This window comes from Mastigoproctus giganteus, chromosome 8 (assembly GCF_048544385.1).
Source record: "Mastigoproctus giganteus isolate SK-2022 chromosome 8, ASM4854438v1, whole genome shotgun sequence".
Lineage (NCBI taxonomy): Eukaryota > Metazoa > Arthropoda > Arachnida > Uropygi > Thelyphonidae > Mastigoproctus > Mastigoproctus giganteus.
In genome coordinates, this window is record NC_143582.1 from 172,777,992 (window position 1) to 172,798,310 (window position 20,319).

At 38.9% G+C, this 20,319-nt stretch overlaps 1 protein-coding gene across 2 annotated transcripts in view; it reads left to right on the plus strand.

Annotated features, from left to right (window-relative positions):
* Positions 1–1,521: 1,521 nt before the first annotated feature.
* The window catches only part of LOC150082011 (ubiquitin carboxyl-terminal hydrolase isozyme L3-like), a 241,382-nt gene continuing 222,584 nt past the window's right edge, over positions 1,522–20,319 (plus strand). Inside the window, exons 1-2 of one of the 2 annotated variants that reach the window (XM_090379905.1) lie at positions 1,522–1,654; positions 1,761–1,793. In XM_090379905.1, coding sequence (XP_090236031.1) covers positions 1,610–1,654; positions 1,761–1,793 — 78 coding nt within the window. In that variant the 5' untranslated portion in view covers positions 1,522–1,609. Of the gene's footprint in view, positions 1,655–1,686; positions 1,794–20,319 lie in introns of those variants that run through there. The other variant, XM_090379906.1, reaches the window with a different exon arrangement.

Sequence of the window (20,319 nt, forward strand, 5' to 3'; positions counted from 1 at the left end):
TTTGACCTCCTTTGTGTCTTGATAAAAGATTAGTTTATATCGACCATAGGTCTCTGTGTTGCCTGATAATTTATATGCATCCCATGAACTTTTTTTCTCTGCCACGAGTTTCACCAGTTCATCTGATATTCTTTTAGCCCTATACATTGAGGAGTATTTCTTTCAGAAAATGACCCGATTTCTTGGTTTGAGGTGCTTGTGGAAGCTGCAGCTGTGCTTTACTTGAGCGAGGAAGAAATCGTAGCCACAGTGTGAAGACAATAGACAAACAGAAGGCCAGTGACACAGGGAGCGACTCAGAAGATAATGTGGATGACTCGTCTAAGGAAAAAGCCCAAGAAATTTAAAAAGTGCTTGAAAACCTTCATGGGGTGATGACGTGGTTTGAACAGCAGATTGATATTAGTTATATTCATTTATTGCATCTGTCCACTATTAAGAATTATGCATTGAAGGAAACACTGTCATAATTTCCTGCGAACTAAATTACATGACTAGTTCAGCACTGAAGCTTAAAATGTAAGTCAATAACGACATTGTCTATTAGAAGAATTATGAAAACAATAGGGATTACCTTTATATTAGATATAGGAGGCTTCTTTTCCAGCCAATTCTCCTAGTCCAACGCGCTAATAATTCTTTGAGAAGGGGATATCAATTTTACAAAAGATGTGAGACGTCTTCCCCACTGCCAGAACCTTAGTGTTCAGACCCCTCGGTCTCAACAGTGAGCACTCAAGGCTTCTGTCTTCAAACATCATACCTCTGGCACCAAGGAAACCATTATGTGGATTGACATAAAATTAAATTTTGAAGATCTAAAAGCTTAATAAATAAATATGGACCGATTATTGTCTTCGTTTCTGTAGCTTGACATTAAAATTAAAATTTAGGGGTATAAAAAGCTTTATGGATATGGGGAGATTATTCTCTACATTCCTTAAGTCGGACTAAAACTTTTCGGGGTGTCACAGGAATAGAGCAACTCACAATTCTGTGAGTTGCTCTATTCCTATGAACGTGACAACCCGTATTAGAAGAATGTAAAGGGAGTGATATAAAATCATATAATCTTTAATACTTTATGCCTTTAGTTGGTATACTAGTAAAATAATAATAAAGAAAGTATTTATTTACTAAGTAAAGTATTTTTATGTTTAAAATCTAGGAATAAATGTAGTTAAATTTTGTCGGCTATAACCCGCTTCGCCTTTAACACTGATATTGATGGTGCTGCCTGACACCAGGGTTATACCCGGGTTCCCCTTTACCACATAGTAGTAAGATACTCTGTGCCCTGCACCTTTTATATTTGCACTACTAAAATAATTAAAAAGAATATATTTGTATTTATTTTATTTTTGAAATTTATTTTTAAAATTTTATTATTTTTTATTATGATTGCCTTTATTATGGTTGTAACTTACATTACAATCCACAAATAAACTATTTTAAAGATATAATTATAATTAAGTATTTTTCGATGAATGTTACTGACATATGAGGTTGAATTAATATACGCCCCCTATAAACCAAAATCTTTATCAAATCATAGTGAAATAACGAAAGAAGTGTGACGAAGTTTGTTTATATTTTTATAGCCGGCGTGATGGAATCAGAGCCAGTGTGGATACCTTTGGAATCTAATCCTGAAGTATATATAGTTTTTTCCTTTTACATTTTTCAGTTTAAATCAAGATGTGCCATTTATTGGGCGCACTTAAAAATAAACTATAATGTTCTCTTTTTTCATTTTACAGGTAATGAATAAGGTGAGTTGTTTCTCTGGGCCGGTGAGTATATTTTCTTTTGACACGTGCATTTATATTGAGGCAGACGTCTTAAATAGAGTTGTTGTGTGTACAGGAACTCATTAATTTCTTTACCCATCAGTGAAGAACAAAGAAGGTTGGCAGTTGATTATTCGTACAATGTTTACTGTGTGATTAGTTACGGCATTTAATTTCAAGACAAAATTTAACTTTTTGTTTTGAAATTAAATGCCGTAACTAATCACACAATACCCATCAAAACACTTGCATTTAATTTCAAAACAAAAAGTTAAAACTTTTTGTTTTGAAATTCAATGCATTAGTCTGTAACTTAGACTTAGAATTTTTGTAATAGTAATTTACACTTGCCATTTATATAATACTACTACTACTAATAATAATAATAATACATAATCTTCATTAATTTGCTGATAGTTACAACCAGTTGTTGAGCTGCAAATTTTATGAACTAAAACACTTGATTACAAATGGCATTACTGATACTTGAGTTGCACTAGAACATCATTCTGGTAGGCTTTTGTTATTGTAACCATCATCCTGGTTACAATAACAAAAACACACACACACACACTTACTAAGGACTGTAAAGCGTCTTATCAACAAGTTAACAACAGCATACAAAAATAGCATACATCAGCAAAAAAAACAAAAAAAAAAAAAAAAACATAATTTCACACATCCATTCCCTCTATAAATGTTTGTCCAGTTTCTCCTTGAATTTATTTAAGCCATCAACTTCCACAATGACAAATGGAAGTTTGTTCCAGCAATCAACTACCCACTGGCTAAAGGCAAATTTCTGCACATCTTTTCTATAACTGTCTTTCCTCAATTTGAATTTATGTCCCCCTCAGGTTCATAATCTGAGCAAGCAGAAAAATTCCATCAGAATTGAGCATGCTTAACCCATTCAAGGCCTTATACACCTCAATCAGATCACCTTGCAGGTGTCTAGTCTCCAGATGCTGCAATTTGCTGAACTTAAGCCTCTCTTGGTAAGAGAACCCCTTCGTTCCCCTCACCAATCTTGTTGCCCTTCTCTATACTCGCTCAAGAAACTCTACATGCATCCTAAAATGAGGCCTCCAGACCTGTATTATGCAGTACTCAAGATGTGACCTGACCATTGCCTTATATAAAGGGATAATCATCTCTTTTTCCCTGCTAGCAAAATTCCTGTATATCGTTGACAAGATGCCATGAGCTACTCTTCCAGCCTGTCTGCACTGCTCAGAAAACTTCATATCTGACTGCACAATTACCCCAGGTCCTTTTCTTTCTCTACCACCCTATGTGTAGTAGCATACAGTTGGTACGTTCCTCTGGGGTTACTTCTACCCACATGTAGTATTTTGCATTTCTCAGTGTTAAACTTCATTTGCCACTTCTCAGCCCATCTGCCAAATTTTCTGGATTCTGTTGCAGTAGCACACTGCCATTACTGTTAATGACAGAATGACAGTGTGCTACTACAACAGAATCTAGAAAATTCGAGCAGATGGGCTGAGAAGTTACTGTCATTCTGTTGCAGTAACACACTGCCATTACTGTCATTAACAACCCTGCCAACCTTTGTACCGGCCCCGAGTGCCAAGCGATATTTTGTGCGATACATAGCGTTCTTTCTCAGCGGATTAGTTATATTTATTTTCTAGTGTCACTATTCTTCTTGTTTTTTCTTAAGTGATTCTTTATTTAAAAGCTTTGAAGTAGAATCCAGAAAGGAAAAACACCTTTCTTTCCTTGTGTATATATATATATATATATATAATCCTTACTAACCTAACTAAACCTATAAACCGCTTGGTCACTGGTGGCACCGCTCCTGCCTCCACGTGGCGGGGCCGGTAACCTGGGAGAAGAAAGCCACTCTCCCGGGGCGAAAAGGAGCAAACATGGAATTTGACAATTTCCCTCCAATTGAGCCTCGGCGCTCATGTCCTAAATCAAATGATAATGACCATGACACATCACAGTCGAAAAGACTGAGGACTGACACAGAGCAAAAGGAATGTCCATCTTTCCTTATATTCCACTCCTTGTCAAACAAATGCATGAGTACACTCTCCCCGTTTCTGATACAGAAATGTTTGGAAAATACAGCAGGTTCACCTAAAATGGTGAAAAGACTTTGATCAGGTGATTTACTGATTGAAAGTGTGAGCCATCAGCAATCAGAGACTCTGCTGAACCTCTCAGCCTTTGGTGGTATTCCCGTGCAAGTTACCCCACATGCGACACTAAATGCTTCCAAAGGGGTCATCACTGAGTGGGATTTGATTAACGTCACAGAAGACGAATTAGTCGAAGAATTAAAAGAACAAAAAGTCACACATGCTAAGCGCATCATGATCAAAAAAGATGGCCAGCTGGTTCCAACGCGGAACATCATCCTTACTTTTGGCACACCGAATTTACCATCTAGTGTTAAAGCCGGCTATCTCAATTGCCGTATAAGACCCTACATTCTTAATCCCATCAGATGTTATAAGTGCCAAAAGTTTGGACACTCTCAGACCGTCTGTCGAGGGGATGCTGTGTGTCCAAACTGTGGTTCAAAATCCCACGCACAAACGGAATGTGATGCGGAAACACCACATTGTTCAAACTGTCAAGGCCAACACCCTGCCTACTCAAAGTCCTGTGAACTGTGGAAAACAGGAAAAAAGATCCAACAATATAAAGTAGAGCGGAAAGTCACATACCAAGAAGCAAAGAAGCAGATTATGCTTACTACAACTAAACACACCTACGCAGCAGCAACAAAGAAATATCAGTCAGCAGCCACTCAAACTGACGTGTCAGTTCCCCCATCCATGTCTATTGCAGACTGGGCTAGAGAAATACTCTCAAAATCACAGCAAACTACTATGGAACAGCATGTGAATGACAGTGCCAATAACACACCAATTACAGTACCGCCAACGGCTTTGCAGTCTTCCTCAGAAACTATAAAAACTAAAACAGCAGTCCCAAGGCAGAAAAGTCAGCAAAATACAACAAATATGGATACTAATGAAAACATCAGCCCGGATGAGCCAATCTTAGATCTGTACGCAGATGATGACATGGACACAGCGCGTCCTATCTTTTCGAAAAAAGAAAGAATAAAATTTGAGAGACAAAAACAGACTGGACCTAAAAAACAGACTGAATCAAACACAACCGCCAAAATCAAATAATGGATCACATAATACAGTGGAACTGTAGAGGTCTACGTAGTAATATTGATGATATCCATGACCTAATCCAACAGTATAGTCCGGTAAGCATATGTTTGCAAGAAACTAATTTACCTCCGCAAGTAATTCCAAAAATCAAGAACTATACTATATATCAACATAACAGAAATAATAATACCACCGTGCGTGGAGGTGTGGCCATTCTAGTAAACTCAAGAGTCCCTACTAAACACATTCCACTGCAAACTTCCTTAGAAGCAGTAGCAGTGCGTGTCTCCTTAGGAATCATGTTAACAGTAGTTTCAATCTACCTATCACCAAACAAAGAATATACTTATAATGACCTAGAAGTACTTCTACTACAGATCCCTCCTCCATTTTGTTTATTTGGAGATTTTAATGCACACCACCCGATCTGGGGCTCCCCACATACAGACAGACGAGGTAAAGTTCTGGAGTCGCTGCTTGACAAACACAATCTAACACTGTTGAATACTGGTGCTGATACTTACATCCATTTCTCTACTAGAACAACTACAGCTATAGACTTGACAATCTGCTCTCCAACATTATATCCACTCATCCGCTGGACAATTCTGGACAATCCGCTAAACAGTGACCATTTTCCAATAATTTGCGAATTCCAAATAACTAGAATCCCTCAGGTAAATAATTCCCGCTTAAAATGGAAATTTTCCAAGGCCGATTGGAAGTTATTTGCTCTCAGTATCTCATTCAATGATGAAATTATCAATTTCCAATCCATTGATGATGCCACACAGCACATCACATCTCAGATTCTGAATGCCGCGACCAAGGCCATACCAAAAATGCGTACTGGTTCGTTTAAACATGCCAATATTTGGTGGAGTGAAGCATGCCAACTTGCAAAAAAAGAGAAAAACAGGGCATGGAACCTGTTTCGTAAAAACCCGACTACCGAGAACCTTATAAATTTCAAAAAACTGAAAGCAAAAGTGCGATTCGTAAGGAAAAAGGCAAAAAGAGATTCTTGGATTCAGTTTGCCTCTACTATAACGAAGAACACAAACAGCAGAATAATCTGGAATAAAATAAAAAAACTAAATGGTAGATTTCTCCCAGCATCCTCTCCAATACTGAGATGGAATGGACAAGATTTATCGTCTCCAGTTGAAATAGCTAATGCTCTAGCAGAAAACTTTGCCAATATCTCAGATACAGCTGCATATGAACCATCTTTTCAGCAACTTAAAAGAAGGACTGAGCAAAGCAAATTAAATTTCAGTACAAGAATAGCGCTCCCATATAATCAACCCTTTACAATGTTGGAGCTGCAGGTTGCTCTAAACAAATCAAGAAATGGGGCATCAGGACCTGATGGTGTTTATTACGTCATGTTACAACACCTAGACAAAAAGGCTCTAAATTCCCTATTGCTTTTTCTGAATCGGGTCTTCTCCGAAAGCTATTATCCACGCTCATGGTGTCATTCAACAGTGCTAGCTTTTCCCAAACCTGGGAAAGATCAGACGAATCCATGCAACTATAGACCGATATCCCTTACCAGCTGCTTGGGCAAGACATTGGAAAAGATGGTACACGATAGGCTTGTATGGTACATAGAATCCCACTCAGTCATCAGTAGTAATCAATACGGCTTTCGCAAAAACCGATCCACATTAGACCTTATGGTGAAAGCTGAGTGTAACATACGGAATGCCTTTATTCGGAAAGAACATCTTGTTATGGTATGCCTGGATATTGAAAAAGCCTTTGACACCACCTGGCGCTATGGTATTCTGCAAGACCTATATGCTATAGGGCTCAGAGGTCGACTCCCAATGATCATAGAGAGTTACCTTAAAATTAGAACCTTTCAAGTGAGTTATCGTAATGCTGTTTCGCAAGCTCTTATCCAAAGAGAAGGTGTACCACAGGGATCGGTACTCAGCGCTACCCTCTTTGCTCTTAGGATAAACAATCTAGCGCAGAACATCTTGAGTAACGTAGAAATCTATCTTTATGCTGATGATCTTGCGATATCTTGCCATTCACAGAATATGCGTTCCATTGAACGACATTTGCAACTTGCAATAAACAAAATAGTGTCATGGACTTCACGTAATGGTTACCGTCTATCAGCAACCAAAACTGCAGCCATTCACTTTTGTAAAAAAACGCCAACTACATCCAGAACCTGAATTAGCACTGGAAAAACAACCGATACCAATTACCAGCAATATCCGATTCTTGGGCATAACTCTTGACACTAAACTGACATTCCAGAAACACATACTACAAACGCGAACTGTCTGTATGAAAAAGCTGAATATACTTAAAGTAATCTCATCTATGACATGGGGAGCTGATCGCCATACTCTACTCCACCTATACCGGGCCTTAATCAGATCTCGATTAGATTATGGTGCTCCTGTTTATGACTCTGCCCGAAAGACTCTGTTAGCCTGTCTCAACACAATACACCATAGTGCGCTCAGGATTGCTCTTGGGGCGTTCAGGACTTCGCCGGTGCAAAGCTTATATATAGCGGCCAATGAACCTCCACTCCACCTTCGGAGAAAGATGCTGCTCCTCAATTATGCAGTTAAAATATATAGCCTTCCATCTCATCCTATCTGGTCATACCTCTATGATCCACAATGGGTAAACCTTTTCAGAAATAAGCCTCTTGAAAACAAACCTACAGGAATCCGTCTACGAGAACTGATTCAGCAGTGGAATATGCAGTTGGACAATTTACATCAAGACAGAGAAATTGTACAGTCTCCATGGAAAGTGTGTATACCTTCGTGTGATGACTATTTCCGACGTTGGGGGAAACACTCCCTGAACAATCCAACCATTCAGAAACTACATGCAGCTCACTCTTTGGCAAATGCAGACACTTTGCAAATTTATACTGATGGCTCTAAAAATGACACAGCTGTGGGAGCTGCTGTGGTGCTACCAACATCAACAGTGTCTGTTTCATTACCACAAGAATGCAGCATTTTCACTGCAGAACTCTATGCCATTAAGATGGGTTTGACCTTACTTGCTCATGTTTTCACTCCGAAGACTATTATCTATACAGACTCCTTGAGTGCAGTGACAGCCCTCCAAGGCAATTCTCGCTCTCCACATCCACTAATAAATCAAATAAGAACTCAAATATCCGAATTTCATAACAATAGGCAGACTGTCACATTCTGTTGGATTCCAGGGCACACTGGAATACCAGGAAATGAGAGTGCAGATAAAGCAGCAAGAAACCCCACTGATAATAACCACATCCGGATTCCTTACACAGACTACAAATCAATCATACGCCGCATTTGCAATGAAAAATGGCGAGAAATTTGGCATAATCAGGTGAATAACAAGTTACGAAATATAAAACAGAATCCACAGCTATGGAAATCTAGTTTCCGTACAAACAGACATGAAGAGGTTGTGCTTGCCAGAGCACGTATAGGTCATACCCAACTTACACATCACTATTTTCTGCGAGGAAATAATCCACCACCGTGCTTCCACTGTAATTCAACGCTAACCATAAAACATATTCTTATAGAGTGCACTCACTATCAGTATGCCAGAAACACATCATTCCGATCCCTATCAAATATAAATGAACCTCTTCAAATTAGACATATGATTGGAGACAACTCCAATTTACCTGAGTTTTTCCACTATCTAAAACAGATTAATATATTTATGCTCCTATAAACCCTTTTTATCAATCATTTCTGTGTCTCTCGACAAGAACAGGCGCAATATGGCCAAAGTAGCTCTTGCGCCAAAAAAACCCAACAACAACAACAACAACAACCTTTGTACCATCTGCATAGTACAATTAAATAGAAAGGGTGCAAGAATATTTGCTGATGCTATCGAGGCAGTGTTAGGTGGGTCGGAAAACTGCTAGCTTGGGGGGGGAAACATGCACTAATAGATTAACAGTAGCCACTGGCAGAGGTGATAGTGAGTCTTGCACTGCTTCTATTGGAATGAGCAGCAGCCTGGAAAACAAGATGCAGGGTATTTCAGAGACTGCTGGGAATCATTGCGGTACAAGTAAACACATGGGTTGTGTTAGGGTAACTAAGAATGGGAACAGGTGCATATACACCAATGCTAGGAGTTTGGTAAATAAATTTTATGAATTTGAGGTATTGCTCAAAACATCAAAGGCAAATATTCTTGGGATATCAGAGACGTGGTGTCACACAGATATAAGGAATGCAGAACTGGAATTTGGGGAGTACAATGTCTACAGAAAGGATAGACAGGATAGGAAGGGAGGAGGGGTTATGCTATTAGTTAAGAAACAAATAAAATCCAAGGGAGTGAAGCCAGTCGACATCGCTGGACAGTGCGGTGTCGAGTCAGTTTGGTGTGACATAAGCATTGGGAAATCAAAATTGTGAGTAGGAGTGTGCTATAGGCCTAATGACTCTGATGAGTATAATAAGACACTGTATAGGGAAATAGAGTGGGCCAGTAAATCAGAGAGTCTTATAATGGGGGATTTTAATTTCCCAGATATTGAATGGAATTTGTGGGTTGGTCACTTGTACACTAGCAAGGCTTTTGTGGATCTTTTGGATGATTGTTTTCTACATCAGCATGTTTCGGAGGCAACTAGAGGGAGTAATACTCTTGGTCTGATTATCAGTAGTGATTCTTCATGCATTAAGAATCTGAAGATAAAGAAACCACTAGGTGGCAGTGATCACAGTGTGCTGAAGTGGGATTTACTCAAAGAGGTAACTACCATCAGGGGTAAAGGGAAGGGTTTTTGCTTTCATAATGGTCTGAGACAGTGTTTAAATTCTATACAGTTGGACCAACTGATGATGTTACCAACAGCAAATTCAAAATGGGAAGCATTCAAAGATCTTATCTTGGAAGCTACTAGGCTTTACATACCAACTAAGAAATATTGTTCAAGGTTTAGGCCTAAATGGATGTCAGATGAACTAATGAGACATATAGCACAGACATGAGATACATAAAAAGTAACACATGACACAGAAACCTATGATAGATATAAGTTGATCTGTAACCAAGTTACAAAGGAGGTTAGGCAGGCGAAGGCAGATTACGAGAAATCTTTGGCAAAGGATGCAAAGAAAAACAGCAAAGAGTTCTTTACTTATGTAAACTCTAGAAGGAACGAGATGAATCAGATTGGTCCACTTGATATCGATGGTTCAACTGTTGATGATCCTGCTCAGGTAGCTAACAAACTAAATGAATATTTTGCATCGACATTCACACATGAGGAGTTATTCAGCGAGGGAAATGCCGGAGGTGTATTGAACTCTGGCAGTAAGCTAGATAATCTTATAATAACTGAGAGTAAAGTGGAGGAGAAATTGTTGGAGATAAATGCAAGAAAGGTACCTGGGGTGGATGGGATCTATCCAGTTATATTAAAGGAGGCAGCAAAGGAAGTAAGTAAACTCTTAGCCATAATTATGAGAGCTTCCTTGGACTCAGGGCAGGAACCCATAGACTGGAGATGTGCATATGTGACCCCAATTCACAAAGGAGGATCAAAGGCTGACACAAATAATTATAGACCTGTGAGTTTAATTTCTGTTTCAGGAAAAGTAATGGAGGCACTGGTTAAAGAAGTACTGCAGGATCATCTAGACAAGACTTCAGTTATTGCTCGGACACAGCATGGTTTTGTTAAAGGGAAGACTTGCCTGACCAATTTGATTGGATACTATGATCACAGTCACAAAAGAACTGGATGCAGGGAATAACTTTGATATTATATACTTGGATCTTAGAAAGGCTTTGGATACTGTTGCACATGGAAGACTGCAGCAGAAATTGGAGCAGTGTGGCATTGGAGCCAAATTTCTGCTATGGATAAAGGGGTGGTTGAGGGGGAGAAGACAGAGAGTGGTAATCAGTGGACACTGCTCATCATGGATTAATGTTATTAGTGGAGTCCCTCAGGGTTCAGTGTTGGGTCCATTATTGTTTTCTGTATTTATAAATAATATTGATGATGGTATATCAAGCTTAATGTCCAAGTTTGCGGATGATACAAAGGTTGGCAGGGTTGTTAAGGACACTACTGATACTATGCTGCTGCAACAGGATCTGGAAAGGTTGAGCAGATGGGCTGAGAGGTGGCAAATGAAGTTTAACATTGACAAATGTAAAGTACTACATATGGGGAATCAGCATTCTCAGAGCAGAGTACCGACTCTGTGGTACTACACTGACAGTAGTAGAGAATGAAAAGGACCTGGGGGTAATTTTGCAGGCAGATATGAAGTTCTCTGAGCAATGCAGAAGGGCTGCAAGAGTAGCTCATGGTGTCTTATCAATGATATACAGGAATTTTTCTAGCAGGGATAAGGAGGTGATTATTCCCTTTTATAAGGCAATGGTTGGGCCACACCTTGTATACAGGTGTGGAGGCCTCATTTCAAGAAGGATATATAGCGCTGCTGGAATGACTACAGAGAAGGGCACAAGATTAGTGAATGGAACAAAGGGTTGCTCTTACGAAGAGGCGCCTCCGTAGCCAGGTGGGAAGGAGCAGCAGTGCGTAGCACACGCTTCTTGATTAGACCGGGGTTCGAGTCCGTCACCACCAAATATGGAGAATGCGGAAAGGTCATGGAATGACCACCGTATATCCCGGAGCAATATGGCCTTAGTTGCTAATGCTCCTAAAAACCAAATAACAAACAAACAAACTCTTACGAAGAAAGGCTTGAGTGTTGCAAATTACAGTGTCTGGAGACGAGGCACCAGCGAGGTGATCTGATAGAGGTGTATAAAGCCTTGAATGGTTTGAGCATGCTCAACGCTGATGGGATTCTGCCTCTTGCTCAGAATAATCACCTGAGAGGGCATAAATTCAAATTGAGGAAAGACAGATGTAGGATAGATGTGCGGAAATTTGCCTTTAGCCAGCGGGTAGTTGGTTGGTGGAACAGACTTCCATCCCTTGTTGTGGAAGTTGATAGCCTAAATAAATTTAATGCTAGCTGGACAGGTATTTCGAATGAGCGGAGGGGTGAAGTGGAAGTTTTTTTTTTTTTTTTTTTTGCTGATGCTGCATAAGTTTGCTTTCTTGCATCATATGCCTCTGCTAATGCTAATTAAGTTAATATTGTTGTGAAATTGAAACTGAGATTTGAAAAAAAAAATTGTAAAAAAATCTTAACTCATATTTATATTTCTTTATTTTTTTTTGAGTAATGATGTCCTCTACAATCAGTTATCACTGAATTCAATATTATCAACTTTTGGGTTTGAATTGCAGAAAATTTAAACTTTTGTAAGCCATAATCATACAACAGTGGTTGGCTTCTTATTTTAAAACCTATTTTCATGCTGTCACTTACATAACAAATTTTCAAAAAAGGTTCCTTCCGTTTATCTGTATTTCTTGGTCGCCAGGTGCCAGTGCTCAACACTCAACATAAGAAGACACCATACATACATACACTTGCCGGCCTTCTCCTTTTCAGATGCTACAGCGGCATGTAGGGGGAAACCCTGGAGACCACAATTGAAACAAACGCACCTTGACCTTGTATTTCTTGGTGTTTCTTTATGAATTTGTTAATATTGATTCCAAATACAGTCCATTCCGGTTAATTGGGACACATCGGGACTAGTGCATTTTGGCCCGATTAAGCGGCTGCCCCAATTATCCGAAATTTCACGTAGGCCAAAATGGATGTCAGATGAACTAATGAGGCATATGGCAGAGAAGAAAAATGCATGGGATACATACAAATTAACACATGACACAGAAGCCTATGATAGATACAAGTTGATATGCAACCAAGTTACAAAGGAGGTTAGGCAGGCGAAGGCAGATTACGAGAAATCCTTGGCAAGGGATGCAAAGAAAAACAGCAAAGAGTTCTTTACTTATGTAAACTCTAGAAGGAAGGGGATGAATCAGATTGGTCCACTTGATATTGATGGGTCAAGTGTTGATGATCCTGCTCAGGTAGCTAACAAACTAAATGAATATTTTGCATCGACATTCACACATGAGGAGTTATTCAGCGAGGGGAATGCCAGAGGTGTATTCAACTCTAGCAGTAAGCTACAGAATCTTGAAATAACTGGGAGTAAAGTGGAGGAGAAACTGTTGAAGATAAACACAAGAAAGGCACCTGGGGTGGATGGGATCTATCCAGTTATATTAAAGGAGGCAGCAAAGGAAGTAAGCAAACCCTTAGCCATAATTATGAGAGCTTCCTTGGACTCAGGGGAGGTACCCATAGACTGGAAATGTGCAAATGTGACCCCAATTCACAAAGGAGGATCAAAGGCTGACACAAGTAATTATAGACCTGTGAGCTTAACTTCTGTTCCAGGAAAATTAATGGAGGCACTGGTTAAAGAAGCACTGCAGGATCATTTAGACAAGACTTCAGTTATAGCTCAGACACAGCATGGTTTTGTTAAGGGGAAGTCTTGCCTGACCAACTTGATTGGATACTATGATGCAGTCACAAAAGAACTGGATGCAGGGTATAACTTTGATATTATATACTTGGATCTTAGAAAGGCTTTTGATACTGTTGCACATGGAAGACTGCTACACAAATTGGAGCAGTGTGACATTGGAGGCAAATTGCTGCTATGGATAAAGGGGTGGTTGAGGGGGAGAAGACAGAGAGTGGTAATCAATGGACACTGCTCATCGTGGACTGATGTTTTTAGTGGAGTCCCTCAGGGCTCAGTGTTGGGTCCATTATTGTTTTCTGTATTTATAAATGATATTGATGATGGTATATCGGGCTTAATGTCCAAGTTTGCAGACGATACAAAGGTTGGCAGGGTTGTCAAGGACACTACTGACACTATGCTGCTGCAACAGGATCTGGAAAGGTTGAGCAGATGGGCTGAGAGGTGGCAAATGAAGTTTAACATTGATAAATGTAAAGTACTACACATGGGAAACAGCAACCCCAGAGCAACGTATCAACTCTGTGGTACTACACTGACAGTGGTAGAGAATGAAAGGGATTGGGGGTGGTTGTGCAGGCAGATATGAAGTTCTCTGAGCAGTGCAGACGGGCTGCAAGAGTAGCTCATGGAGTATTGTCAATGATATACAGGAATTTTTCCAGCAGGGATAAGGAGGTGATTATTCCATTGTATAAGGCAATGGTCAGGCCACACCTAGAGTACTGTATACAGGTCTGGAGGCCTCATTTCAAGAAGGATGTAGAGCTGCTGGAACGAGTACAGAGAAGGGCAACAAGATTAGTGAATGGAACAAAGGGGTGCTCTTACGAAGAAAGGCTTAAGTTTTGCAAATTACAGTGTCTGGAGACTAGGCACCAGCGAGGTGATCTGATAGAGGTGTATAAAGCCTTGAATGGTTTAAGCATGCTCAATGTTGATGGGATTCTTCCTCTAGCTCAGAAAAATCACCTGAGAGGGCATAAATTCAAATTGAGGAAAGACAGATGTAGGATAGACGTGCGGAAATTTGCCTTTAGCCAGCGGGTGGTTGGTTGGTGGAACAGACTTCCATCCCTTGTGGTGGAAGTTGATAGCCTAAATAAGTTTAAGGCTCAGCTGGACAGGTATTTTGAACGAACAGAGGGGTGAAGTGGAAGTCGTTTTTTTTTTTTTTTTGGCTGATGCTGCATAAGCTTGCTTTCTTGCATCAAATGCCTCTACTAATGCTAATGCTAATATCTAAAAACATAGAAGAACAAGTGTGGCAATAAATTACACTTTCATTTGGCAGTAGCAAACTGCAAAAAAAAAAAAAAAAAAATGCGAGAAAAAATGTCATATACAAATACTACAGGTTCTTGTATTTTACAATGTAGGTACTGCATTTATATAATACATATCAATGTTGCAGAAATATATTGCTACCAAAATATTGATGCTAGAGGGGGAAAAAAACCAAACACCATTAGATTTGGTATGCAAAGTACATATAAATAATAGTTAAATGTAAACACTTATTTTTGTTAAATAGCATTGTTTGAAATGTACTTGAAATGACCTTCAAAAATGTAGTTCTACATATCACAATTAAAAAACATAAATCAGTGTAACTCCTGAAGGGGGTTAACTCCTTAAACAAATGGCATTACCAAAAAATTTAATTTGTCATCTGTTTAAAAGCTGAGACACTGCTATGGAAGTCTGTTATTTGTCCCTTGATAGCAGTTGATTTCTAGGGACTATCCAAAGGTAAACCAGTAACAAAGAAATTTGTGATAAAAAAAGGTAAAGTTCATTCAGCTCTGAGGATTAGACTATTATATTTACTAGGCATTTTAAATTCTGTCATCCACAAAAAACAAAAATACAAGAGGATGAGAAGGCCCTCCTACGTTACATAATTTTATAATAATTTCATGGATTAGTATAAGTATCAAAACAAAAATATGTAAATAATTTTTTTTTCTTTAAATGTTGTTGAAACATCAGTTACATTTTTTAAATACTTTTTTAATTGTATTACTTGCTATAGAGCTAAAGTATGAATAAAGTATGCATTTTTTGTTTGTTTTGGATATATTTTTTAATTATGTGTTATCTTTTTTTATTAAAGGTTTTTATTTGTTTTAATAAATACTATGGGGCTCAGAGGCAGATTTAACGGCGGGCACACCGGGCGCGCGCCCTAGGCCCCCAACTTCTGAAGTGCTCCTCAAAACCCCAACTTTACACTTTTTTCTAATGATACCAAGTTTGGTTTCGTATATGCAATTTTAATTATGTACAAGTTTACAATCGGCGGTAAAACCTGATAGTATGTTTATATTCGCTTATTTTCATTATTTCATTGCTACGCTGTATAGGCCCCGCGCGGCTGCGCTACCGCTCATCGGAGCAATAGAATCGTATTTGCTACTTTGTACTTACAAAGGTTCTCCTGCTGTGCAGACTTACAATATATGCGTATTTGTGTATATCGTATATTGTTGAAATTATATTAAGATAAAATTAATTCCTGTTGTTACATCAGCACCTGGATTTTCGTAGTTTATGAATAATTTTCGAATTTTAATTAATCATTAATTTATTGCACTATAACAAAAAATTTCTTCTCTATTATTCTAATCATTCAGACTATTAAATTTTATATTTTTGTTTTCATTGGTAGGCTACCAATGGTAGCTAGACAAATGAAACGACATCCATCAGGGGCTGAAAAAAGACGCAAATATAATATAATACATATATTATATTCAAATTTTATTGGAAATAAAACATTAATAGTACATTATCCCAGGGGCTCACATCTGGTGAGTTTGGGCTTGGCACACCCAGGATCCTGAGCTGGATATCATCATCCTTCTCTTTCTTGGTGATTCCCTTCTACTTCTCCTCTCTCTCTCTCTCTCTCTCTCTCTCTCTCTACCCCGGGGAATTTTTTTTTTTTTTTTTTTTTTTGTTGGCTGGTGCTGCATAAGCCTCAGGCTTCCTTGCACCATATAGCTAATAATAATTATTTATTTATTTATTTAAAAAAATGGTTAACATGCATTTTTATTTTCCCTGTCTCTTTTTTTTTAAGCGGCCCAATATTTTCTTCTGCGCCCGGGGCCTCAACCGACCTTAATCTGCTTCTGATGGGGCTCCTCCCTTTGTTTGCTGCGCTCGCTTTGTTCCATCAACACTTCTCTCATCATAAATGTAGATTTGGCCAAATTGTGGAATGTCCCTAACAGACATTAAACTTGTCGTTCCTTTCACTCTGGCACTTCCTCGTATTTGCATCAAATAAGGGCTACCGCTACCTTAAAAGTCTGTTTTCTGCATTAAAAGATATGAAAAACTTGAACATTTTCTCGGAAATGTTTCCCTTTTTCTGTGTTGTCACACAACAAAGCCTTCTTTAAAGCATCTACTGTCGGGAAACATACCTTCACGAATTCGCAGCAAAAAGATAATCCTCCGCAATGTTGACATTCATCTACCATATCACCTAAATCGCAGTGCGATACTTCAGTGATTTTGTTGTTATCAGGATCTTGTGAAGATCTTACTTTATGTCTGAGCTGTTTAAAGGTTCGCTGTTTCAATCTGTTTTTTGTCCATATTAGCTAACCGCTTCCTGTCTAGTTGATTTTCCACTTGCTCCATTGTCATTGAACTTATTCTCTGATTAGATCATAACCTTTTGGCATGTTTCTCTATGCATTTCTGGGCAGACTACTGATGGTGTTGTGTTCTCTTGGAATCTGTGATTGCCAATCAGGTTGTGCATTGTGTTAATTACTATGTTAGCAAATCAAATGCCATGGATTTGAGACACCTGTCAAAACGCACTGATCAATATCTAATCAGGAAATGACATATGTAATTATTTACCTGTGCATTTGTAGTGACATAATTACCCCACCCACTTGTACCACATGACCTGCATCCCTCTTCTCCCATTGGCTACCCACAACTGCTGTGTGGTATTCTCAAGGTCGAATAAATATCACCAGGAGGAGAACTTTTTTTTTGTATAGAGAGATAATTACAAAATGCACTTTTTTGTAATTTTATTTATTATCAGTAATCCAGGTTGGCCATTCGCAGCAAAAAGATAATCCTCCGCAATGTTGACATTCATCTACCATATCACCTAAATCGCAGTGCGATACTTCAGTGATTTTGTTGTTATCAGGATCTTGTGAAGATCTTACTTTATGTCTGAGCTGTTTAAAGGTTCGCTGTTTCAATCTGTTTTTTGTCCATATTAGCTAACCGCTTCCTGTCTAGTTGATTTTCCACTTGCTCCATTGTCATTGAACTTATTCTCTGATTAGATCATAACCTTTTGGCATGTTTCTCTATGCATTTCTGGGCAGACTACTGATGGTGTTGTGTTCTCTTGGAATCTGTGATTGCCAATCAGGTTGTGCATTGTGTTAATTACTATGTTAGCAAATCAAATGCCATGGATTTGAGACACCTGTCAAAACGCACTGATCAATATCTAATCAGGAAATGACATATGTAATTATTTACCTGTGCATTTGTAGTGACATAATTACCCCACCCACTTGTACCACATGACCTGCATCCCTCTTCTCCCATTGGCTACCCACAACTGCTGTGTGGTATTCTCAAGGTCGAATAAATATCACCAGGAGGAGAACTTTTTTTTTGTATAGAGAGATAATTACAAAATGCACTTTTTTGTAATTTTATTTATTATCAGTAATCCAGGTTGGCCCTGGTCCCATTTTCTTTGGATTACCATGAACTTGCATTAGCATTCGTAGAGTCATATGATGCAAGAAAGCAAGCTTATATAGCATCAGACAAAAAAAAAAGAAAACCCTTCCTATTTCACCCAACCATCCACTCCAAACGTTTGTCTAGTTCTGCCTTGAACTCATTTAAGTTGCTGACCTCCACTACGACAGATGGAAGTTTGTTCCAACTATCAACAACCTCTGGCTAAAGGTGAATTTCCGCATATCTATTCTACCATTGCCTTTCCTCATTTTGAATTTATGCCACCTCAGGTGAGTAATCTGAGCAAGAGGAAGAATCCCATCAGTATTGAGCTTGCTCAATCCATTCAAGGCCTTATACACCTCAATTAGATCACCTCGCAGGTGTCTAGTCTCCAGAAGCTGCAATTTGCAGAACTTAAGCCTTTCTTGGTAACACCACCTTTATTCCACTCACTAGTGTCGTTGCCCTTCTCTGTACTTGTTCCAGCAGCTTTACATATTTCTTAAAATGAAGCCTCCAGACCTGTATACAGTACTCGAGGCGTGGCCTGACCATTGCCTTATACAAGGGGATAGTAACCCCCCTTATCCCTATTAGTAAAATTCCTCTATATCATTGACAAGACACCATGAGCTGCTCTAGCAGCCCTTTTGCACTGCTCAGTAAACTTCATATCTGACTGCACAGTTACCCCCAGATCCTTTTCATTCTCCACCAACCTGATTGTAGTACCACCATGTTGATACGTTAGTCTGAGGTTACGGTTACCCAAATGCAGTACTTTATATTTGTCAATGTTTAACTTCAGTTGCCACCTCTCAGCCCATCTGCCAACTTTTCTGGATCCTGTTACAGTAGCGTACTATCATGTCATTAAAAACCCTGTAAACTTGGACATTAAGCCTGCTATACCTTCATCGATACCATTGATAAATACACAAAACAACAATGGGCCTAGCACCAAACCCTGGGGGACTCCACTAATAACATTAGTCCACGTAGAGCAGTGTTTGTTTATTACCACTCTTTCTTCTCCCACTTAACCATCCTTTTATCCATTGTAGCAACTTGCCCTTAATGCCATACTGCTCCAATTTGTACAGTAGTCTTCCCAGGGGCTCACATTTGGTGAGTATGGGCTTGGCACACCCAGGGTCATTAGCTGGATATCACCATTCATTTCTTCCTTGGTGATTCCCTTTTACTTCTCTCTCTCTTAGGGTAACTCGGGTAATTTTTTTTTTTTCCTTGGCTGGTGCAGCATAAGCCTCAGGCTTCCTTGCACCATACAGCTAATAATAATAATAATAATGTGACACACTATTAAAAGCTTTCCTAAAATCCAAATATATGATATCAAAATTATTCTTTGCATCCAGTTCCTTTGTGACCACATCATAGTATCCAATCAAATTTGTCAAGACTTCCCCTTAACAAACTCATGCTGTGTCTGAACTATAACTGCATTCTTGTCCAGATGATCCTGCATCTGGACAAGAATGCAGTTATAGTCCAGATGATCCTACATCGCTTCCTTAACTGGTGACTCCATTATTTTCCCCTGAAAGAAGTTAGACTAACAGGTCTGTAATTACTTGTGTCACCCTTTGATCCTCCTTTCTGATTTGGGGACACATTTGCACATCTCCAGTCCATGGGGGCCTTCCCCTTAGTCCAATGAAGCTTTCATAATTATGGCTAAGAGTTTGCTTAATTCCTTTGCTGCTTCCTTTAAAATAACTGGATATCTAATAACTGGATAGATCTTATCCACCCCAGGTGCTTTCCTTATGTTTAACTTCAACAATTTCTCCTCTACTTTTAGCTCCCTGTTAGAATTTGATAAATTTCTGGCATTCACCTCCTTGAATAACTCTTCATGTGTGAATGTAGATGCAAAATAATCATTCAGTTTATCAGCTACCTGAGCATGATCATTAATGGTCAAACCGTGGATGTTAAGTGGACCAATCTGATTCATCCCTTTCCTTCTAGAGTTTGCATAAGTAAAGAACTCTTTGCTGTTTTTCTTTGCATCCTTTGCCAAAGATTTCTCGTAATCTGCCTTCGCCTGCCTAATCTCCTTTGTGACTTGATTACAGACTAGCTTATATCTGCCATAGGCTTCTGTGTCACCTGATAATTTATAT